Genomic DNA, 24,430 nt, shown 5'->3' with positions numbered 1-24,430 from the left:
ATATATATATATATATATATGATATATATATACATGATATATATATATATATATATATATATATATATATATATATATATATATATATATATATATATATATATATATATATATATATATATATATATATATATATATATATATATACAGTGGTACCTCGGTAATCGACCATAATCCGTTCTGAGGTGGTGGTCGAGCACCGATTTGTTCGAACACCGAATTTTCCCTTAAGAAATAATGGAAAGTATGTGTGCACAAGTAAATGTGCACAAGCAGTACATGATAAAGATAAATAAAGCATTATAAACCATTTTGTATAATTTACTTACGTTTTGGAGAGTGGTTGATGGCATAAAGGAATAGATGTGGAGAGATCGGGAGGGGGAGTTACTCCTTGGAAGGGGAATCCCCTTCCATGTTTACGCTAGGTAACTGCGACGCGAGGTTGGACACTCGTACACCACTTTCATATTTTGCTATAATTTCCTTCTTCAATTCAATAGTGGTCCTCTCTGTTTTGCTCTTTGCCTTCACCTTATCACTGTCTTTCTTTGGAGCCATTATTAAGGGCTACAGCAACACAAAAAAATTTAAATCCGGGAAGAAATACTCGAACAAACTGCGTACGTCTTACTCCGCTGGCGGTCTGAATTGAACTGGCGCTTAGCCGCTGGCCGAGAAGGGCCGAGGAGCGCGTTCGGGTCGGCTCGGCTAGTCGAGAACCGAAAATCTGTTCGAGGTCCGATGCATTTTCTACTTGAATTTTTTGGTCGAGCACCGATTTGGTCGAGTATAGAGGCGGTCGAGTACTGAGGTACCACTGTATATATCACAGCAATAAAACGATTTGCAGTTTCAAAGTTTTATTTTCTGACACAGTTGAATATCAATTACAAAAGTCATCATCACTATCTGACATGCCAAATAGCTCCTCCCATTTCAATGTATAGATATAACTCCTGGACATGCTGTTCTTCCTCCTCGTCAATTGTTCAAACATCGCCATTACTCTTCCATGGAGAGTCATCTTCGGACCGGTCGAATTTGCTTGAAATGGTGGTCTCCAGAAATGCTATGCTGACACTTTCTTTACCGAAGTGATGACTGCAGCGTGATTAGTGCGTAGATGGTTGCCCTTCACTGTTGGGAACACCCCTCCCCCACCTGCTGACATCCAGTGAATCAGTGCTCTCGCATTTTTCTCTTGAACGGACAAGTCAAGCCGTCTTTTCCTTTTCATAATGAGTTAAAATCCGCCGAAAAAAATAACTGACGCAGCCTCGTTGTTGACAAAGGGGCAATTAGGCGGCGCTTAACAAAAGTGCATTTTTGAGATGTTCTGTACTAACACTTTAAAACGGATGCATACTATGTTGAATGAGACATATATATCATCTTAAGTCTTGTAAATGACATGACGTTACTTATTTCGCATTCTAATTAATGTTTATCAAACACAGACGTGGAGAAAATTGGTCTGGTTTGGAATCATGAAGTTATATGTCGACCCCCCTAATATTGAGGTTGAAAATGAGGGGAAAAAAACTCACTCGGAGAAAGACTGTAATTTTTTCTTCTCTTCCAGACAATAAAGTTGCATTATTATAATTTCAATTTGAGTTAGAGCGTGATTTTATTGCTGAAATGGGTGCAGAACTCCGTTCAGAAAGTTGCATTAGAAATTTGCCTATTTGTGTTAAATGTTGACAAGCTATTACAATGACAGTTATGTTTAAAAATCTCAAGGGATATTTCCATCAAGCTCTAAAGTTTAGGATACTTTTTATGTGTAGTAGCGCTGTAGTTCCATTAGCTTCTCCTCCAAACAAGTGATCAAGACTGGGTCAACTTTAGGGTCAAATTTGTTAGCAAACCAGTGACCATCATTGAGGAGCCAACGTAGTTCTGCAGCTCCATAGATGCACACACTTCTCATGTGCGTACCTGTGCAGGGTGGATATAAACGCCCTTCTAAATAGCTCCATTTAACAAGTCGTGTCTTACTCTTTAGGTCCGTAATGTCTGGTTCTGACCTAGAAATGTGTCCTGGTACTCCTGGCAGCCTGACAAGGGTGGCCCAGAAATGTTCATCCGGTGAGTAAGTGTCTGCGGACCATGCCAGAAAGTCCTTCACCACATTGTTGTTGCTGATGTAATTGACAAACTCCCACGACAGAACAAAATATGCGCTCCCAATGAACACCGTGATTCCATGCGGAGGGACATCTTTGGCTAGAGCAGTTTTGATGGGAATACTGTGGTACTCATGCGGCACATTTTTTAACTCATGATGAAAGCTAAAGCGTTGTTTCTTGAGTTCGCTAGGGCGACTAGACTCCAGCATATTACTGCCATTTAACTTCCTCAGCTCCCTCACAAGTACATAGTTGGGCTTGAGAGGAAAGTCTTGGCCGCAGAGATTGATCACATATTTCCACTTGACCTCTGACTTCAATAGGTCAAAGAGGCAGTTGAGATCGGCATGAAGCCTGCTGATATGAGCATATTTAACAGACTCCAGTTTTGAGGCAATGAAAACACCAGGCACACAACGGGCAATATTCTCCATGGCCTTAATAAATTCTGCAGAAGACTTTTGGTCATAGTGAATGCAGTAGATGTTTTGAGGGGCATAGATGGCATGAAGAACACGTTCCACCAAGGGTGCATTTTTATGCACCACAAGGGAGTAAGCCAGAGGAAAGTTGCGTTCCACCTCTGATATATGAACACCATCATAATGTCTTGTTTTCATAAAAGTTAGACAGTCTGAGGCCAGACTCACTGTTCTTTCTCCATCCTCTGCAACAAGAGCCTTTTGTTTAATCTCGAGAGCTTTGCCGATTTCCACTGGGTCAAGCTCATAGATAGCGGTGCAGTTGACATCATATTTGTGGCTGAGAATTTCAGATGGCCTGCCAGTGATTTCATGGGGGTCAATGTAGATACTGTCCCACAGTGTCACTTTGAAGTACACCAGCTTTAGCAAGCACGCTGCCACCAGAGAAGCTAGAAACAGGAAACATCTGTGTCTCAATCGATGTATGTAGCAGCCACATCGTATTTTCATTCTAGAAAAGGTTAGGAAACACAAAATGTCATTCAGAGACACACAATATGCCTAAAACTATATATATATATATATATATATATATATATATATATATATATATATATATATATATATATATATATATATATATATATATATATTTGTTTGTGCGTATATATAGATATATTTTGACTTGTGTGGTTAAAGTCTAAAATGTTGAAAGTGGCTCTTATTAATATATATATATATATATATATATATATATATATATATATATATATATATATATATATATATATATATATATATATATATATATATGTGTGTGTGTGTGTGTGTGCGTGTGTGTGTGTGTGTGTGTGTGTGTGTGAGTGTGTGTGTGTGTGCGGTTCATCCTTCACGGGGTCGGGGTCACTGCTTCACGGGTTTTTTTACAGTGTGGAAATATTTTTAACAGCGCATTGTGCTCTGAATCCTGATTGTCTCAGGGAATTTACTGTTGTCTCGAAATAAAATATTGACGCTGTACTGTATTGGTTTTTCACTTGTCAATTTATTACAAAAGGCAAGAGGATCCAAAAGCTTGCTTTCGTCTCTCCTGTGTCTCTGTGTGTCTCTCCTGTATCTCTGTGTCTCTCTCCTGTGTCCGAGTGCGCTCAGCTCAGCACACAGGTTGCAAACTATGGCGTTATATTTGTGCCACAAATTATGAGCGCGCGAAAAAAAAATTGAGCGGAGAAAATCAAACTGAGCGAGCAAAACAGATTTTGAGAGCAAGAAAAAAAAGAGCGCGTAATGATAAGAGTGTCAGCGCGCGCCGATGGAGTTTGAACACAGAAAAAGAAATTGCTCAAAATTCCTTTTTGCTCGGTCGGGATAGCCCTCTCTCGCTCAACATCTCGCTCTCGCTCGCGATACTCCTCCCTCCCTAGCTCAACATCGCGTTTGCTCAACATTGAGCTCTCGCTCGCTCGAGTCGTCCTCTGCGCTCGCTCAGTTCTGCTCACGCGTTACGTTTGTGCCACAAAACCAGCCAATTAGAGCTTGTAAAAGCACTTTGATTGACACAGCTCAGTATCCAATGAGATTGCTTGTACGCTATCCGTTGACGCACTCTCGTTTGCCCTGTGTTAACCCGAAAAGGGCAAAGGAGAGTGCGTCAACACGGACTTGGGCTGGAGAATTACTTTTAATATTATTATTATTACTGTATTGTATCATTTGACAGAAATACCTTGTTAGTTTTTGTACATTAATAATATAAGCCCACCCATCCAGCCCACGTCGATGTGACGCACTCTCGTTTGCTCGTTCCGGGTGAACACAACAAGCAATCTCATTGGATACCAAGCTGTCAATCAATGTGCTTTTACAAGCTCTGATTGGCTGGTTTTGTGGCACAAACGTTACGCATTAGCAGAACTGAGCGAGCGCAGAGGACGACTCGAGTGAGCGAGAGCTCGATGTTGAGCAAACGTGATGTTGAGCGAGGGAGGGAGGAGTATCGCGAACGAGAGCGAGATGTTGAGCGCGAGAATGCTATTACGAGCGAGCAAAAAGGAATTTTGAGCGAGAAACTTCTTTTCAAAACTTTTTTTCCGCGCTCAAAATCTGTTTTCGCTCGCTCAGTTTTATTTTCAACGCTCACATTTTTTTTTCCGCGCGTGTGTAATTGTGGCACAAATATAACGCCATAGCAAACCGGCTCGTAAGCACATTGAATGACAGCTTGGTCTCCCGGGAGCCGATCATGTGACTCGTAGGCGTGCCGAGAGCAAACGCACACACCCAGTTTGCGTGTCTACATATAGAGAGCAACGGAGAAATGCACAGCTTTGGAAATCTGACTTTTTCCTAGATTTCTTTTGGAATAAATTGAACCTTCAAGTGTATTGTTATGATATAAAAGGTTTCACTTTAATTCGATGTCCGGGCATATCCGTTTATAAAAATCTTCTTGTTTAGAAAAAGAAAGAGCTCAAACATTACTCATAATAATGTGCGGGTTCAGGAAGAAGAATGCTCTCCAGAATGCCTTGATAGTCTACAGATTTCATTTTACCTTGCACACATTCAAGACACCCTGTGCCAGATGCAGCAAAGCAGCCCCAAAACATTACTGAGCCTCCTCCATGTTTCACCGTAGGGACAGTGTTCTTTTCTTCGTATGCTTGGTTTTTGAGTTTATGAACATAGAGTTGATGTGCCTTACTAAAAAGCTCCAGTTTGGTCTCATCTGTCCAAAGGACATTCTCCTAGAAGCTTTGTGGCTTGTCAACATGCATTTTTGCAAATTCCAGTCTCGCGTTTTTATGATTTTTTTTTTCAGCAGTGGTGTCCTCCTTGGTCGTCTCCCCGAAGAAAAGAACACTGTCCCTACGGTGAAACATGGAGGAGGCTCAGTAATGTTTTGGGGCTTCTTTGGGGCAGCAGTGGTCGTCTCCCATGAAGTCCACTTTGGCTCAAACAACGACGAATGGTGCGATCTGACACTGATGTACCTTGGCCTTGGAGTTCACCTTTAATTTCTTTGGAGGTTGTTCTGGGCTCTTTGGATACAATTCGAACGATCCGTCTCTTCAATTTGTCATCAACTTTCCTCTTGCGGCCACGTCCAGAGTGGTTGGCTACTGTCCCGTGGGTCTTGAACTTCTGAATAATATGAGCCACTGTTGTCACAGGAACTTCAAGCTGTTTAGAGATGGTCTCATAGCCTTTACCTTTAAGATGTTTGTCTATAATTTTTTTTTCGGATGTCCTGGGACAATTCTCTCCTTCGCTTTCTGTTGTCATGTATATATATATATATATATATATATATATATATATATATATATATATATATATATATATATGTTCAGTGTGGTACACACCTTTTCACCAAACAGCAGAGTGACTACTTGTCTCCCTTTAAATAGGCAGACTGACTGATTATGACTGACTGACACCTGTGATGTCAATTAAAGGACACACATGAGTTAATCATGTCAGTCTGGTCAAATTGTTTTCAATCTTTTATAGAGGTACCATCATTTTTGTTCAGGCCTGTTTCATTAGAGTTTGTTTTTTTAAATAATTATGTTAATCAGCAATTCAAAAGTGATGGCTGATTTTGATTATTTAATTTTCAATATTTTTTTATTTATTGTTACTTTTGTAAGTTTCAAGTGATTTCAGTGAGAATTGTGGGTTTTTCTTCTTTAACTGAGGGGTACCAACAATTTTGTCCACGTGTGTGTATATATATATATATATATATATATATATATATATATATATATATATATATATATATATATATTTTTTTTTTTTTTTTTTAATGTGAAAAAATCTTCATGCTGTACATATTATTTAAGACAAATATTACTGCAGTACACATATTTACTTAAATCTTAAATGATTAAACCATATACACTGCACAGTAAGTGAGTAGTAGGCTAACCCCTTTCCTTTGTCTCGCGTAGCTCCAACAGACGTTGAATTAAAGTCAAATCTGTACATGATCAAACATGTTAACAATGGAGTTTACACTTGAAAAAACATTTATTTTCAAAGAAATCTCTGTCAGAGATTTGCAATGGTCTGGTGAACATCTGGTCCATTGTGTTGTGTTTCTGTCTCGACATTGCGTGCGTGTACATATATATATATATATATATATATATATATATATATATATATATATATATATATATATATATATATATATATATATATATATATATATATATATATACAGTGATCCCTCCTACTTCGCGGTCTCAGTACTTCGCGGGTTTTTTCTAGGAAAAATAAAAAATATTTCAAAATAAAAAAAATAATTAAAAAAATGTGCAAAAGCGTACAAAAATTGAAAAATGCAAAAAAGTACATTATACAGTACTGTATTAATCAAATAACGAAGCATTATTAGTTAATAACTATGTTAAAAATTCTCAAGCGTTAGAGTTCGTGACGTTTAATCTTATTTTGAAATGCATGCTTTTAATTTGTCAGGGCGCGGTGCATTTCCGTTTCCTGATTTACGTTCTCTGTGCGTCATTTGGCTCGTTAAGGTGACGTAATGAATGACAACGTATGCTCATATTTCTAGTTTATTATCATTTATGTTGATAACACACGCTACTGCCTATGTTTAGTAAGCGATGAGTGTTTATTCTGTTTATGTGTTCAATTGTGTAGAGGTTGCACTTTGTAGTTAGTAGTTGTTAGTTGTTGCTAACCCGCTATTGTCGGCTAAAAATACAGTAAATTCATAGATTAAGTGTTTACATGTTAGTTTACTGACTTTAAGATTGTTGTTGATTTACTATTCAACAGATACTACAGGATACACCATACATGAGCCAAAATAAATGTGAGGATAAGGGTAATGTTTAATAATAGGAGAAAGGAAATAAAATAGGCAAAAAATACAAAAAAAAAAAGGATTGTTTATGGTTACTGCGGCTATATTGGGGCATACATACAAATCTAGGAACTGAAACCCTACTTCGCGGGTTTCAGACTTCGCGGGGGGTTGACAGCCCCCATTAACCGCGAAGTAGGGGGGATCACTGTATATCAAGGTTAAGAAAATGTTGCGCAGCTTTGCAAATCGAATTAATACAAGGAAAAACATTCTAATTTTGTTTTTTGCTTTTACAGGCGCTGTGAACTGAAACAGGAATTTGTAAACAAATAGTAATAATATGGTTTTATGAGCAATTATCTTCATACTCTCAGTTTTTAATTCACCTTGTGTATAGCAAACTGTGTTTTCCTCTCTACGAGCAAAATTAAATTGGTAAATCAATAAAAATAATAAAGATACTATGTATTGCATTCCTTCCCATCTCAGGAGTACATAGCCATTAGAAGGGCATGGACATTACATGGCCAGATCCTTTTTCATGGTGTGGCCAGGATTTCACAATACCTTAGATAAGGTTGGCCATGGCTGCATTTGTCTGCATCCCTGCGTCCTAGACGCATAAAATTTAATGGGACACATACTTTCAAATCTACCTGCGTTAGCATCGTTTTTTTTTTTTTTTTACATCAAAATATTATTTATCATCCATCTACTCTTTTATCCAGCAAAACTTGATTACCGGTACTTTGTCCACCATATTTGTTTTGATCTGGAGGAAAAAAAAAGCTGTGAGGTAATGATCAGGTAGATGAGAACTAGATTGTTCGCCCAACTGTGAGGTGGCCATTGAAGATAGACAATTGGTGGTCTTTGCCACCACTCCTGGCCACCGTCTAGCCCTGACTCCGCTTTGAGGGGTCACTGGAAACATTTATATTTTAGTTCCAGATGAGAAGTAGCTTCATCAGGAGCCCTCCTTTGCTTGGAGTTTGCACAACTCAGAATTTTGCCATTAACCAAGCTAGCTACACTCACGTCCAGGGAGAAGCGTAGCTTCTCCTTTCACCACGTCACATTGACCTAATGGCTCACATAGCCCGTCATTGAAAGGCCCCCAAATACATATACATGTACATACATACGTAAGTTTGTGTGTGTGTGTTTGTAGGTGTAGGATACAGTCCACGTAGTTTTAACAAACACTACAAATAAAACAGTAAACACTAACCTTGCTTTGTGAAGAAAATGATCCAAACTTTCTCTATAACTTTAAAAGACATATCACAATTATGGAAGGGAATTACAAACAAGAAATCTAAAATATGTATGGGATTTCCAGGTTGCGACTTAACTTCATATATTGTGTCGAATGTATTGTATGTGTGTGTCACAATGCACATCACTGCCATACCAACACATTTGTAAACTACTGAACAACTAAAGCTAGTTTTGCACTGTTACCTTGAGCGATGTCTGTTGGTGAGACAGCACATTGGGAGGCCAGCCAGCAGGAAGTCCCCATGTGTGAAAAAAGTTTAGACAGAACAGGGGAAGTGTGTGTCCTGTCTGCTATGTCTGCAACTCCATCGTTGACTGGAGGCTTTTTAGGGCAGAGTGAATGGGGGAGAAGAGGGGAGGAGAAAGGAGTGGGTGTAGGTGAGCTAGTCGTCCCTGGAACAGTCCGCCCACTGGCCCTCACAACCACAGTAGTGTGTTCAACATCACAAGTATTAATACACATACGCCATGTTCTTTTGAAGCCAGTGAGCACCATGCAAAACACATGCCTCTAACCACACAAAAACTAGCATCGCTCTTTGGCCCTTGTGCTCCCATAATTTTTAAAAGATTTGGCGGATTAATCCAAGCTAAATCCTCCTTTTCTTCAACTGCACACATCTATTTTGTATACATATGTGTATATAGATAGATAGATAGATAGATAGATAGATAGATAGATAGATAGATAGATAGATAGATAGATAGATAGATAGATAGATAGATAGATAGATAGATAGATAGATAGATAGATAGATAGATAGATAGATAGATAGATAGATAGATAGGGAGTTTCTAATCATTTTGACATTTTATTTCGCAACATGAGAGAAAGATGACACGTTTTGGATTACCTCAGAGAACTGATGACAGAAACCAGGAAACATTTAATAAACCAAACGTCAACAATCAAAACTAAAGCAATGATTGCAAGGCCCAAAACACTAGTTACAAAAAATGAGACAAATTCAATGCCATCATTGGAGATATGCAATAGGACTCCCAGTCTGGAATGTGAATAAAAAATGATAACACTGAAATTATTAATATTTTGCAACACTAATTATTTCAAGTTGCTCATGTGGAAGTGTCAAAGACAGGAAGTGAGTGGAGCAGTCAGAAAGAAACATGTCAGCAGATAGTGACAACAGACTGCGGTCAATGTTTCCGGAGTACAACTCCTTCTAAAATGTTGGACAGTCCACTTGAGAACAACTTTATTCAGCTCTCTTATTGAGAGGGTAAGAGATTATTTTTTTTCTGACATCACCTGGCAAATGAGGGTAAAATGAACAAACTTTGTTATACACAACTACCGTAAGTTATAAAAACAACAAGAACAACGACAAGAAAACCAATCTATTGATAAAAGACCTGTAATCAGGACACGCAGAAACCCAAGGCTGATCTAATGATGTTTAAGAAGATATAGAACCAGGACACCTTTAAAAATATGTAAATGTGTCTATGCACTTGTGTGTATGTGCACGGGTGTGCCTGCATTTTGTCTAGTTCTTTTCTCTCTTATAGTGAACGTGTAAGTATTGCATGTGAGAGTTAAAGATACAGTACTTAGCAAATTTGTCAAATACGTTGATCCCTTGTTTTTCTCAGTTAACTGGGACGGGAACCATCCTCGATTTTAACTTTTGGGAGTGGGTTACAACTCCTGCCCTCATTGGTCGATTTCAGCAAAGGAGTTCCCCTTGAGCTTAATCACAGATCGCTTGGCCCGTCAGGTGAGAACAGTACTTCTCCTTCATGAAACATACACACACTGGTAGGTAGACCTGAAGGGAGACCAAGAGAGGAGTGCCCGTATCCTTCATGAAACTTACACACGCTTGTTAGGCAGAAGTGAAGGGAGACTAGGAAAGAGCAGCATTGCAGTGGAGCATTGTAAACTCTGATTGTTATCATGTTGGGTCAGGTACAGGCTTCACTCTGATTAGGGGGCTCTCGTCAAAGGGATGGGAGCGGGAAGGGACAACAGCACAGTAACTGTACTGAATAAGGTTTAATAAGTTTAAGATTTAAATAAATATGTGCACTGCAGTAGTTTGACGTCAAGGGGTGCCCGTGGCAAGTGCTTTTATAGTTAAATCTTCTGTCTGGCATGCAGGGAACCTTCACAGCGTGTCTCTCCGCAGTACAGTATAGCTTTTTTTTTTTTTTCTAATGAGAAAAAAAATCTGCGATGCACAGACGGCACAAAAGGGGTGGAGCAAAGTAATCGCTACTTTGCTCCACCCCTTTTGTGCCCTCTGAGCATTGCGCACACTGTATATGATAGAAATTCCACATTCAATATTCTTAGTAGATGTGTGTAAATCAAAGTTGGATGTTTTTAACAACCATCAATTTTGCAAGTGGAACCCCGCTCGCTTTCTGTCATCGTCAGTCCGTCATTTTTTCAAGCCAGGAATACTATAATCGTCAATCCATCATTCCATTAGTGTATTTTTGCCCAACATTCCGCCACCACTATAGGGCAACATTTGACTTTTTTTTTTCTTGTCTGTCATTCATCAGGTGCTGGTCTAACTCTGTCTGCACCTATACTAGTTATTTTTTCTGTTTTAGTACTTTCACTTGAAGTTAACACTGTGTCTGTGGTTCTAAGTTACTTCAAAACTGTGATGCATTATTTATTACTTATTACTGTCATTTCAACATAATTACGCAAGTTTCATTACAATATTACTGAATATGAAATGTAATGCATTACACTACTATTGCAATACTTTTAAATGACTTTCACCAACATAACTGGAAATATGGATTTTCCATTAGAAATGTGGCTCATTACGCTCTTTACACATCCAGTGAAAGGTTGGCTTAAGCTTAAAAACCGTACAAATTATTTGATTTGTATTGTAAACCTTTAACGACATGACAAGAAACAGAGTCTTTTTTTTGTGTTTTGATCCCTTGATTACTTAGCTCCACAGCATAGTGATGCATTGTTTATGCTTAGGCAGAAACAGTTAGAGCATCCCACAATTTAAATATTAGTATTTAAATTTAAGTTCAGTCTATTGGGTTAGGGACAAACGTTTCAATAATATATTTTTTCCAGTTGGGTTAACATTAGCAACAAGCCTACACCATAGTTATTGTTTTTAATTTACTGAGTTCTTGTATGCTTCATTTTAATCTAATCCATTCCAATCCAATCCAATCCCTTTATTTGTTAGCATTTTAAAACAACCACAGCTGACCAAAGTGCTGTACAGAAAAAATAAAAAACATTGTAAAAACAGACACAACTGCTTAAAGACATAAAAGCTAAATCTGATAAAACAAATGAGTAAGGGTCAAAAACAAAATGAAACGAAGGATAAAAAGAATAAAATAGCGAATAAAAATGATAGGGATAAAAGAATAAAGGAATAAAATAAAAGTAAAAATCCACTGTCTTACTAACTATTAAACGCCAAGGCGAAGAGGTGGGTTTTAACAAGGGATTTAAAAACGGGCAGGGAGGAGGCCTCTCTAATGTGCTGAGGCAGGTTGTTCCAAAGTTTTGGGACTGCAACAGCAAAGGCACGGTCCCCTCAGAGCTTCTGCTTAGTTTGCGGCTCTCTCGTGAGCAGCTGATCAGGTAACATGAGATAGCGAGCAGGTGTGTAGGGGTGCAGAAGCTCAGAGAGGTATGGAGGGGCAAGACCGTTTAGGGCAGGGGTGTCAAACTCATTCTTATCGAGGGCCATTATGCCGATACGGTTTCTGTCAGAGGGCCGGCATGACTGTGATAAAATACATTTTGGGTGTATTTGTCACACTTCCAACTAGTTTTGAAATCAGAGAGAGGGTGAGGGCAAAAAGCGCTTGCCCCCCCCCCAAAAAAACAATTTCAAATTGACTTACAAATGTGATATTTCGACTGGAAACTTGAATTGGAACGGGCGTTTCGCGGGCCGCGTGAAACGATGCGGCGGGCCGGATCTGGCCCCCGGGCCTTGAGTTTGACACCTGTGGTTTAGGGATTTAAAAGCAAATAAAAGGATTTAAAAATGAATCCTAAAATGCACAGGCAACCAGTGGAGTGAAGCTAAAATGGGGGAAATGTGCTCATGCTTGCATGTGCCTGTTAAAAAACGTGCTGCAGCCAGTAGTTGGCCGAGGCACTGATCCCCACATAAAGGGCATCACAGTAGTCCAGCCATCCAGTAGTTATGAAGGCGTGGATAACTACCACGAACTGCTGCCTTGAACGAATTGGCTTAATTTTGGCCAGCTGCCTCAAATGGTAGAAGCTACACATTGACCAGAACTATTTAGAATAGACTATTATCAATAGCAATTGTATTGTGAAAATTGGTGTTAGCTTACCTTGTCATTATTGCTAGTTATGACAGAGATATCGCTGACAAGGTTTCAAAATACTAGTGAGTCCACTGTGGAAAGCAACAGCATGTCTTCTACTTACGACATAATCTGCCACGAGTCTCCTAACCTCATGAGGTGTAAGTGCCATCCCTGTGCAAGAGAATTATCATTTAGCCTGCTTTGTTTTATCCCCACTCTCAATCTTCTGCATGTTTTCTTTTTGCTAACTTCCTGTTACTATGGCACCACTGTAAATGGTTGGTGAAATTACTGCTTCTGTTTGGCAAAGTGGACAGCTCTTTAGGTGTCGCGCCCAAAGTGCGCCAAACTATTCTATTATTCTTGTCTTTATCTCTGATGAACTGAAAGTAATGGGCATATGTCCATCTTGTACGTATAGTCCATATTCTACCTGTGGTCTGCTGTTGTGGTGTTTTTGGCAAATTTTGGAAAAAAAAACCCTCCACTTTCAGTTTAAAAATGCATTGTAATGCATTGCTTTACTCTTATTTGTACCAAGTAAAATGTTACTATTTTATTTTATGTGTAATATATTACACTACAGTGTTACACAAAAATGTAACGCATTACAGTAAATACATTACTTTTATAATGCATAAAAGTAATGACCCCATGCGCCATGCGATATATATATATATATATATATATATATATATATATATATATATATATATATATATATATATATATATATATATATATATATATATATATATATATATATATATATATATTAAAACTTCGAAGCGTTTATCAGAATCCAGTCATTGACCGAACCTGGAATTGGACAAACACGCGGAAGGACCCCAAAGGCTTGCCTTCCAATGTGTGTGTGTGTGTGTGTGTATATATATATATATATATATATATATATATATATATATATATATATATATATATATATATATATATATATATATATATATATATATATATATATATATATATATATATATATATATGTATGTATGTAATACACACACACACACACACACACATACATATATAAAATACTGTACAAAGTTCCAGTTCGTGCTCCAGCTGTGACAAGCTATATCCATCCCACCAACACAGTGTGTTGCGAAATGCTGAGAATGGAGCAGGTTGTGCTTTGTGGGTGTTTTGGAACAGTGTTATCAAACTGATATGAGCTTTGCTGGCATTTAAAAACTTCGACAATTTGACGGAGGTGAGAAACAAGACACCAAGAATCACAGGTAAGATTATGGCATGTGCTTTGTCTCTGCTTTTAGGACTATAGAATTATGTACTACTTTAATTAAAGGTAACAATTCATTTTTAAATAATCAGGATAATACATTTTTATAACTGTGGAAAGCTACGTTCTACATCAAAATCATGATTACAATGAATCCTCCGGGAATTCTAAACATCAGGATGATTTGAAAGATGTTATTTGTCTAATTTTATTTGCTGCTGAATACTTGAAGTTCAAGCAGTTCAATTCTCAGTTGTATGAGACAGATGGCAGAATGACATGTAAAATGTTTGTCTTGCGGAAAACAAGTCTCATGCTTTTTGCACCTGACAATAAAATGATAACTCTAAAAAGTATGATGTCATCCTCTACCCCCCATTTGCAGCTATGGCCTCAAGTCTGTCTCTCCTTCTCCTGATGCTATGTGCTCTGTCTATGGCTCAGGCCCAGCTCAAGGTGTATAACCTTCGTGCCAGCGGTCTGCCCTCTGATATTTTGGGGACCACAGATGGTTACGTCAAGGTTTTTTGCGGCTCTGCCACTCTGGGAACAACATCAGTCCGTAAGAACACTATTAACCCTTGGTGGGGGGAAGAGTTTTCCCATTTCAAGGCCCAAGAGCGTGATGTACTAAGGCTTGAGGTTTATGACAGTGATTTGATATTTGATGACCAGCTGGGAGTGTGCCAGAGACAGATCAAACCTGGAACCCATCAACATGACTGCTTCCTGAAGAAAGGTGGCACACTCCATTATGTATACAATCTCAACCAAAACAATCAATAAGAATTTAATCCAATTGATGGTAGTAGGAGCTGTTGAAGAAGATATGCATATCTACGAATGCTCAACTCTCATCATTCACACATCCTAGTTTGCCAACAAGTACACCTTAATATTGGCTGCATTGCTGTTTTCAATGTCATGAGGAAATAAAGTCTGTTTCAACAAACAACACACTTTTCTGTGGTTGTGATATAGATATAAAGCTCCATCATGCTGCTCGCCGTGTTCATAAAATTATAGCCACTTAAGCAGGGCTGCAAAAATGACTTATGAATGACTAATGCATTATCTATATCCAGATGAAGTCTAGTTTTAAAAAACTTCTTTCACACACAAAAACCAAGTAATGAAAGGAATACAATTTGACATACTGTATATATATATATATATATATATATATATATATATATATATATATATATATTTTTTTTTTTTTTTTCCTCTTTGCTGCCATACTACCTGTATTTCTTCTGTCTGACCCTGATGGAAACTTGATAGGATGTTTATTATTCTTATTTTGGTGGAATATCCTCTATCAGACAAGTCCTGTTATTGTTTGTGTTTTGAATACGCACATTGTAATTGCCATTTTGCGCATACTGTTAAATCTGATTCTAAATTGGTAGGGGTTTTTTTTTCCCCTAATTTTTCTTCTTCTTTCTTTTAGTTTTTTTCTCGTGCTTCTGATTGTTTGGTTTCCTCTTCGAGTCGTTTTCACTTTATTGTGGACAACTTTTGGTCACTTTGGGGTACACTGCTGTCTCCTTTGTTTTGGGGTTATATGGGGATTTTGGGTGTATGTGTGTTTGGAATGTGTTTGGGGGAGGGTGTCCCACCACGGTTTGTTATGGCTATCTTTATTTTTGTTACTTTTTGTATTTAAATGGTTAACAGCAATATGGGCCCCAGCATTGCTGGGTCAGGCACACCTCTCAGATTTATCACCTGGAATATCAGAGGCATGGGTAATCCATTTAAGAGATCTAAGGTTCTTACACACTTGAAACGCTTGAATGCTGATATAGTATTTTTACAGGAAACCCACCTTCGGGTTAAGGATCACCATCGACTACAGTGCCCTTGGGTGAGTCAGGTCTTTCACTCAAACTTTAACTCAAAAGCAAGAGGAGTCGCCATCTTATTTAGCAAAAATGTGCAGTTTACATCCACTAAAGTTGTTGCTGATAAGAATGGCTGTTACCTTATAGTTGCTGGAACCGTGATGCAAAAGAAGGTTTTGTTGGTAAATGTGTATGCACCAAACTTTGACGATGTCGAATTCGCTAACAGATTATTGCGCAAACTCCCCTTCTTAAATACTCGCTTGTCGATTTTTGGTGGGGAATTAAATTGCGTGTTTGACCCAAAGATGGATGGGTCTAATCCCCGTAATCTTAATCAATCAGCTATGTCTAAAACATTCTCTGATTTCATGAGAAAGAATGGTCTTGTTGACCCATGGAGATCCCGTAACCTTTCCATCAAAAAATTCTCTTTTTTTTCACAGGTGCATCAATATTATTCAAGGATTGATTATTTTTTTTATAGACAGCGCTCTTAATTCATGTGTAGTTTCCTCGGACTATTTAGGCATCGTATTATCTGACCATGCACCTTTGTTATTAGATATTCATTTGTCCACTTACAATCGTAGCCCACCACTTTGGAAATTTGACTCTCTTCTTTTGTCGGATAAGGAATTTTGTGACTTCATTTCTAATTCTATCGATGAGTTCCTTTCTTTCAATCGGAATGACTCCACTTCATGCTCGTTGTTATGGGAGACATTTAAATCTTATATTAGAGGGCAGATTATTTCTTATTCTGCTTTTTCTAAAAAAAAGACTTAGTGGTAGGCTTAAAGTACTTACATCTGCGATTGGTGACTTTGATCAAAGATGCGCACTGAATCCTTCTCCAGAACTGCTTAAACAGCGTTTAGATCTACAGGCAGAATTTGATCTCATGTCAACTAAAGAGGCAGAGCGCTTGTTATTACATAGTTGCGGCTCGTATTATGAGCATGGTGACAAGGCCGGTCGATTACTGGCACATCAACTTCGGCGACGGGCCCTTCCCGTTTGATACCAAGTATTGGAAATACTAATGGTACAATTACTACAGATACTCTGGAAATTAATGCTGCTTTCAAATCATATTAGGAACAGAATGTACAAATCAATACATTTGGACAAAACATTTGGACTCCCCTCTATCTATTGAGGAAGTATACAATTCAATTAAAGCTATGCAATCTCACAAAGCCCCTGGCCCTGACGGGTTCCCAATTGAATTTTTTAAAACATTTGTTGAAAAACTGGCACCACTACTCTTATTCGTTTTCAACGAATCTTTGGAACGTGGTTGTTTACCACCAACTCTGACACAAGCCACTATAGCTCTCCTTGTTAAAAAGGATAAAGATCCGACCTGCTGTGGGTCTTACAGACCATTATCTCTGCTTAATGCTGATGTGAAGGTGTTGGCTAAAGTAATCGCATCTCGGTTGGAGAACGTGCTTCCTTCTATTATATCTGAAGAGCAAAATGTTTTTTTAAGGGAACGCCAACTGTTTTTTAATTCCCCTTACACTTTTTAATATAATATACTCCCAAGTATTCAGCTGAACTTCCTGAGATTGTAATTTCATTAGATGTTGAAAAAGCCTTTGAGAGGGTGGAGTGGGAGTACCTCTTTGCAGTTTTGAAGACATTTGGTTTCGGTGATAAATGTATTTTTTGGATTCGTCTTCTTTATGCATCCCCTAAAGCTAGTGTCCACACTAATGATACTTATTCTGATTATTTTGCCCTGGGTCGCGGATGTCGCCAAAGCTGTCCTTTGTCACCTTTACTCTTTGCCGTCGCCATTGAGTCTTTATCTATTACATTAAGGTCATCCCCTTTATTTAGAGGAATCTTCCGAAATGGGACGGAATACAAATTAACGTTATATGCTGATGATTTGTCACTGTATGTAACTGATCCTGCAATTTATATTCCTGCCGTTTTAAGTATTCAGGAGAACTTCAGTTCGTTTTCAGGTTACAGATTGAATTTGGAGAAAAGTGAATGTTTTCCCGTTAACAGTGCAGCATGTAGCCTACACCAGAGTGACTTACTTTTTCATTTCAGTTTGTCGGGGTTTAAGTACCTAGGTATAAACGTTACACGTTCGATATCTAACCTTGTGTCGGCTAACTTCACTCCTCTTATCTCAAAGATTACGTTGGATATTCAAAGGTGGGGTAACCTCCCCCTTTCATTAATTGGCAGGATCAATGTGGTCAAAATGAATATTTTACCAAAATTTCTTTTTTTGTTTCAGTCAATTCCTCTTTTTCTATCAAAACACTTTTTTGATTCTCTGGATAGGATAATTTATTCTTTTATTTGGGCTGGGAGCCCACCTAGGGTTCGTAAATCTTTATTACAAAGATGTAGACTTAGTGGTGGACTCGCATTAACCAGTTTTCAATCTAACTATTGGGCTGCTCACATTCATAAACTTTGCTTCTGGTTACAATTTCCTGGAACCTCCAGGTGTAAATTAGAGTTATCGTCTTGTAGGGGAACCTCTATAGCTTCCTTAGTTTATTCTTCTTTGCCTACAAAACTCTCACTATACACTGATAACCAAGTGGTTCTTAATACACTAAAGGTCTGGTATCAATTTAGACGACACTTGAAATTCGTAGCTATATCCTCTTTGGGTCTTTTAAACAACAATCACCTATTTCCTTCATCACTTTTGGACTCGACATTCTCAGGGTGGTATGACAAGGGTATCAAACAATTCAAACACTTATGTCACGTCTTTTGCCTTTTTTAGTTTGTGTTGATTTGCAGACTCTCTCCTTCCCCCGCATTGGGCGGGGCCATCGGACACTCACACCTGTTGTGCATCTCGTCAGAGGGCTTTATAAGCTGGCTGGCAATCACAAGCCTTTGCCGGGTTATTCCTTCGCCAAGCTTGCTTGCTGTTCCGCGATTCCCAGCGCTCTTGTCCTCACGTCCTCCCTTCCCGAGTCCTTTTGGTTTGTACTTTGTGTGTGTTATGTTTTTCAGTTTGTGAACCATTTCTGTTGCTACTTTGTTTGCAGCCGTTTCCCGTGAACTCACGCCCTCCGTGCTGCCCTTTGTTCCCGTGGACTTTTGATCCAGACGTTCTCGTCTCGCTTTGTGTTGGTACTTTGTGACTTTGATTTGCTACTTTGCCTTCGGACAGTTCTTGTGTTTTTCTCACGCCTTGTGCGCTCTTTTTGTTAATAAACTCTGTATCACCACCTCTCGTGCCTGGTTGGGGTCCATTCCCATTTGGGATCCGCGTTATTCGTGACAGAATAACCCGGCCACTCAATGGACCCCAACGACGGCGAGCGGTTGCGCAAGGCTCTCGCGAGCCAGGGGCAGTTGGTCGGTCACCACCAACAAGTGCTGAAGGAACTCCAAGACGCCATGGCCGCCTTGATGTCCAACGTGCAAGGCCTGGCATCTCGCCTCCCCTCATCCAGTCCGGGAGATGCTTCCTCGGACCAGGGTAGCGGGTCTCCGCACTTGAGCCGAGAGCCCTCCATCCCCCACCCCTCCCGCTACGCCGGGGAGCAGGGCACCTGCGGACAATTCTTACATCAGTGCTCCCTGGTGTTCGATCAGCAGCCGTTGACTTACCGGTATGAACGATCACGGGTAGCATTCATCATGAGTCTGTTGACCGATAAAGCGGCCGCCTGGGCAATGGCGGCTAGTAATGCTAACCCTGCTCTCCGAGACTCCCTTGCCGAATTTACACAGGAGTTCAAGAATGTTTTTGACCACCCAGTCCGGGGGCGAGAGGCAGGAGATCAACTTCTGGACATCAAGCAGGGCGGTCACAGCGTGGCCGACTACTCCGTGAGATTTCGCATCCTGGCCGCGGAGAGCGGGTTTGGTGAACCCTCTCTTCGGGGTATTTTTCGGAGGGGCTTAAACCCCAAACTTAAGGACGAGCTCGCGGCCCGCGACGAGACCGCCACGCTCGAGGAGCTCATCGGTCTGGCCATTCGTCTCGACAACCGTCTGCGGGAACGAGGGCGGGAGAGAGACGTGGAGCGAGGGTCAGCCTGCGCGCTTCTTCGAGGAAGCACCGTTGCCCGCGAGAGGGACTCCACCACTCCCACACCGCTGCCCGCCTGTTCCGCGGCCGACGGCGAACCAATGCAACTCGGCGGGGGACGCCTCACCCCCCGCGAAAGGGAGCGCCGCATGCGTTTTCGTCTATGCCTCTACTGCGGACAACCAGGTCACGTGATCGCAGCCTGCACGGAGAGACCGGATCGCCGCTCCACCCGGCAATCCCCTCTGCGGGAAGGGTTCTCCGAGAACTGTGAGTACCGACACGTCGGAGCAATGGTTGCCGTGGTGGAGCAACCAACGCGTAAGCGGCTGCAGCTTGCAGGAGAGGTCATCCACGCAGACAACCGACAAGCAGTCACTGCACTGATCGACTCGGGCGCGGACGATAATTTCATTGACGTTGCGGTAGTTAAAAGACTGGGATGCCTGTTGGTCCCGCTAGACGAACCCAAACAACTTAATGATTTAGATGGGCGCCCCTTGGCAGTTGTGACCCACCAAACCGAGTCGGTATCGCTTCTAGTATCGGGCAACCACCGCGAGAAAATCAGGCTATTGGTCGTGCCGACTCGTCATGCGCCCATCGTTCTCGGTATGCCGTGGCTTAAGCTTCACAATCCAAACATTAATTGGACAAAAACGCTTCTTACGGGTTGGAGTCCATTTTGCCATGCACATTGTTTGAGAGCAGCGGAATACACTGGAGTTCCGCGTCCGCCTCCCATAAGGGAAGAAATCAATTTGGAAAACGTGCCTAAAATCTATCATGACTTGCAGGAAGTATTTAGCAAAGACCAAACGCAAGCATTGCCGCCTCACCGGCCCTATGACTGCGCGATTGATATCGTTCCGGGATCCGCGTACCCAGTGGCAAAACTATACAAAATTTCTCCCCCTGAACAGGAGTCGCTTCGCGAGTACATTTCCTCCTCTCTAACTGCTGGGCACATCCGTCCATCAACCTCTCCCTTTGGGGCTGGGTTCTTCTTCACGGGCAAGAAGGACAAAACCCTCCGACCCTGCGTCGATTATCGCGGGCTCAATGAGATCACTATAAAAAATAAATACCCTCTTCCGTTACTCGATGATGCGTTTTCGGCATTGCATCGGGCTAATGTCTTCTCTAAACTAGACCTTCGAAGTGCGTACCACCTCATCCGCATTCGGGAGGGTGATGAATGGAAAACTGCCAACTGGCCAACAGGCGGAGGAGCGGGGCTCCTCAGTACCAACCTGGGCAGGAGGTATGGTTGTCCACCAGGGATCTGCGCCTCGCCGGGTCCGCGAAGAAGCTGAATCCGAGATATGTGGGCCCGTTCAAGATAGAGGCCGTCGTCAACCCCGTCGCTGTCAGGCTCTCCTTACCACCCTCTATGAAAGTACACCCTGTTTTCCACGTTTCCCAGCTCAAGCCGACCGTCAACAGCTCCCTGTGTCCTCCTGCAGTGCCTCCTCCTCCTCCTCGCTTGGTCGACGGGGGTCCCGTTTACTCAGTAAGGTCCGTCTTGGACTCTCGGCGTAGGGGCCGGGGCGTTCAATACCTTATCGATTGGGAGGGGTACGGGCCGGAGGAACGTTCCTGGGTCCCGCGCTCGTGGGTGGTTGACCCTAATCTCATTACCGAATTCCACCGGATTCACCCGGGTAAGCCTGGGGGTCCGCCAGGGGGCGTCCATTGAGGGGGGGGTACTGTCACGTCTTTTGCCTTTTTTAGTTTGTGTTGATTTGCAGACTCTCTCCTTCCCCCGCATTGGGCGGGGCCATCGGACACTCACACCTGTTGTGCATCTCGTCAGAGGGCTTTATAAGCTGGCTGGCAATCACAAGCCTTTGCCGGGTTATTCCTTCGCCAAGCTTGCTTGCTGTTCCGTGATTCCCAGCGCTCTTGTCCTCACGTCCTCCCTTCCCGAGTCCTTTTGGTTTGTACTTTGTGTGTGTTATGTTTTTCAGTTTGTGAACCATTTCTGTTGCTACTTTGTTTGCAGCCGTTTCCCGTGAACTCACGCCCTCCGTGCTGCCCTTTGTTCCCGTGGACTTTTGATCCAGACGTTCTCGTCTCGCTTTGTGTTGGTACTTTGTGACTTTGATTTGCTACTTTGCCTTCGGACAGTTCTTGTGTTTTTCTCACGCCTTGTGCGCTCTTTTTGTTAATAAACTCTGTATCACCACCTCTCGTGCCTGGTTGGGGTCCATTCCCATTTGGGATCCGCGTTATTCGTGACAACTTATTTGTAGATGGTGTCTTTGATAGTTTTGCCAATTTGTCATCCAGGTATAGACTCCTTGTTTCTCATATGTTTCGCTATTTTCAAATTCGTAATTTTGTTTCTAAGTGTTTTCCTAATTTTCCCTCTGTACCCCCAGAGCAACCCTGGGAATGTTTGCTTTCACGTTCTCCTCATCAGAGAGGGATGATTTCAAATATATATGACTCCATTTTGGTGTTAAACAGTCAGTCAAATGACAAACTTAAGGATACATGGGAAAGGGAATTGGGAATTCAATTAACTGAAGAGGCCTGGGAAGGTTCTGTAGGTAGGATAAAGTCTAACACTTCGTGTGCTCGTCTTGGACTCATTCAATTTCTACACAGGGTCCATTTTTCCAAGGCAAGACTCTCTGAAATATATTCAGAGGTGGAAGACACATGTGATAAGTGCCATGGCTCTCCCTGTCACCTTAGCCATATGTTTTTTCTTTGCCCTGAGCTGAAGGGCTTTTGAAATGGCGATTTTTCCATTATGTCGACTGTTCTTGGAGTAAATCTGCAGGCTTGCCCGCTGATTGCCATTTTTGGGATTCCTGAAGCGTCACTTGCACTAAGTTCCATACAAAAAGATATTATTGCATATACATCCTTATAGCAAGACGGTCCTTATTGTTGCATTGGAAATCTGCTAAATATCCTTCCATTTCCCAGTGGCTTAGGGACACCATGTTTTTCTTAAAACTAGAGAAAATTAAGTATACATTGAGTGGATGTACGGACAAGTTTTTTTTCCCAAATGGCAACCCTTCATTTCTTATTTTACAGACTTAGGGGTACTACCCAACTGAGTGTGTCTGTTATTGCACTCTAGAATGCTTCAGTAACCAGTTTTATTTTTTGTCATGACGGGCCGTGGAGGGCGGGAAGGGTGGGGCCGTGTTAAGGTAGTTGGCTTGTTTTGTCTTTTTTTTTTTTTTTTGGTTTGTTTCTGTTTTCACATATATGTAAAATGTTAATTGTAATTCTAATACTGGAATTGTATTATGTTCTTGTTCAATAAAAAGATTTTTTTTTTTTTAAAAGGAACAGTGTGTAAGATTTAGACAGTTGTGTTTTTGTTGTTTTTTTATAATTAAAAAGTAATAAATGATTGTTCGATAAAAAAAACTTATTGTTCAAAGTTGCAGAATTTCAGTTTTACTTTGAAATGCAACACAAGATTTGTTTGAAGGTACTTGTGCTAGAAACATGGAGGTATCTATACTTACGATATGATACAATACAATACGATACCATATACTTTATTGTCCCTCTTTGTCACGTTCTGTCTGGGGTTTTTGGGTTTTTGGATTTAGTTTAAGTAGTTTTTGGTTCATTTCGTCATTCATTCGTGTTGTTTTTCCCTGCGTCTGCCTTTGTCTCAGTCTCGTTAGTTTTATCTCGTCCACCTGTTGTCCGTGTGCCTCTGCTCCTCTCGGGTTAGCCTATCCGGTTCCCCTGCCTCCTGTCCCCGTCCAGCTGTAGTGTGTTTTCAGTAATTAGTCTTCATGTATTTAAACCGCCGTTCCTCTTTTGCTTTTGTCGGATTATTGTACCTCGTCACTTCGTGTTCCCTGTGCCTCTGTACTCGTCCTCCAGTCTTCCCCCGTAGTCCCATTTAGTCTCGTGAGTTATATTCCGTTCCTCATTTATTTTGCTACTTTGTCAAGTTTTTGTCTTCTGCTTTTCCTGCCCTGTTTTATTATTAAAAGAGCATTTTTGTTTGAGCAAACCCTCTCCGTCCTCCTGCGTTTTGAGCCCCTTTCCCTCCACCGCCTCACGTCGCCATGCCTCGACGTGACACCTGGAGACATTAGAACTTTTACATCTGTAGCCCGACTTATTACAGTAATTATTGTAAGAATAATTACATCCTAAAAAAAAATGCACATATATGTGTCAAAACTTGGCTTATCTGGCTGACGGATCAATCTTCCTCATTCCTCCCTTAATCCTGGGAAAAGATGTTATTCGGCAGTTGGATATTCCTGAAAGGTGCGCATCGAAGAGGTTAGAAGTGGTTATC

General features: G+C 40.7%; 2 protein-coding genes across 3 annotated transcripts; one reads left to right on the top strand and one right to left on the bottom strand.

The window, feature by feature from the left end:
• Nucleotides 1–639: 639 nt before the first annotated feature.
• Nucleotides 640–8,964, bottom strand: gcnt4a (glucosaminyl (N-acetyl) transferase 4a). Of its 2 annotated transcripts, none has more exons than XM_088423747.1 (2): nt 8,868–8,964; nt 640–3,009 (listed from the first exon to the last, which is right to left on the bottom strand). In XM_088423747.1, the coding sequence occupies exons 1-2, from the start codon at nt 8,926–8,928 to the stop codon at nt 1,784–1,786; spliced, it is 1,287 nt and encodes a 428-aa protein (XP_088279873.1). In that variant the 5' UTR covers nt 8,929–8,964; the 3' UTR covers nt 640–1,783. The 2 variants fall into 2 exon arrangements, with proteins under 2 accessions (XP_088279873.1, XP_088279866.1); XM_088423740.1 differs by having other exon boundaries at nt 640–3,071; nt 8,868–8,927.
• A 5,162-nt stretch (nt 8,965–14,126) lies between these two features.
• On the top strand, nt 14,127–15,211 carry LOC148430217 (perforin-1-like). Its single transcript, XM_088423179.1, has 2 exons — nt 14,127–14,254; nt 14,642–15,211. The coding sequence occupies exon 2, from the start codon at nt 14,644–14,646 to the stop codon at nt 15,040–15,042; it is 399 nt and encodes a 132-aa protein (XP_088279305.1). The 5' UTR covers nt 14,127–14,254; nt 14,642–14,643; the 3' UTR covers nt 15,043–15,211.
• Nucleotides 15,212–24,430: the final 9,219 nt, after the last annotated feature.

The sequence above is a fragment of the Hippichthys cyanospilos genome, chromosome 1, assembly GCF_059441005.1.
Source record: "Hippichthys cyanospilos isolate Australia breed blue-spotted pipefish chromosome 1, RoL_Hcya_1.0, whole genome shotgun sequence".
Lineage (NCBI taxonomy): Eukaryota > Metazoa > Chordata > Actinopteri > Syngnathiformes > Syngnathidae > Hippichthys > Hippichthys cyanospilos.
This window is presented reverse-complemented; position numbering and strand designations above follow the sequence as displayed.

Bases quoted from the DNA above. Each gene is read 5' to 3' on its own strand.
- gcnt4a (XM_088423740.1), bottom strand. From the start codon at position 8,899: ATGTGCTGTCTCACCAACAGACATCGCTCAAG. The intron at 3,072-8,867 runs GTAACAGTGCAA...AACCTTTTCTAG, and splicing joins ACCAACAGACATCGCTCAAG to AATGAAAATACGATGTGGCT.
- LOC148430217 (XM_088423179.1), top strand. From the start codon at position 14,644: ATGGCCTCAAGTCTGTCTCTCCTTCTCCTGATGCTATGTGCTCTGTCT.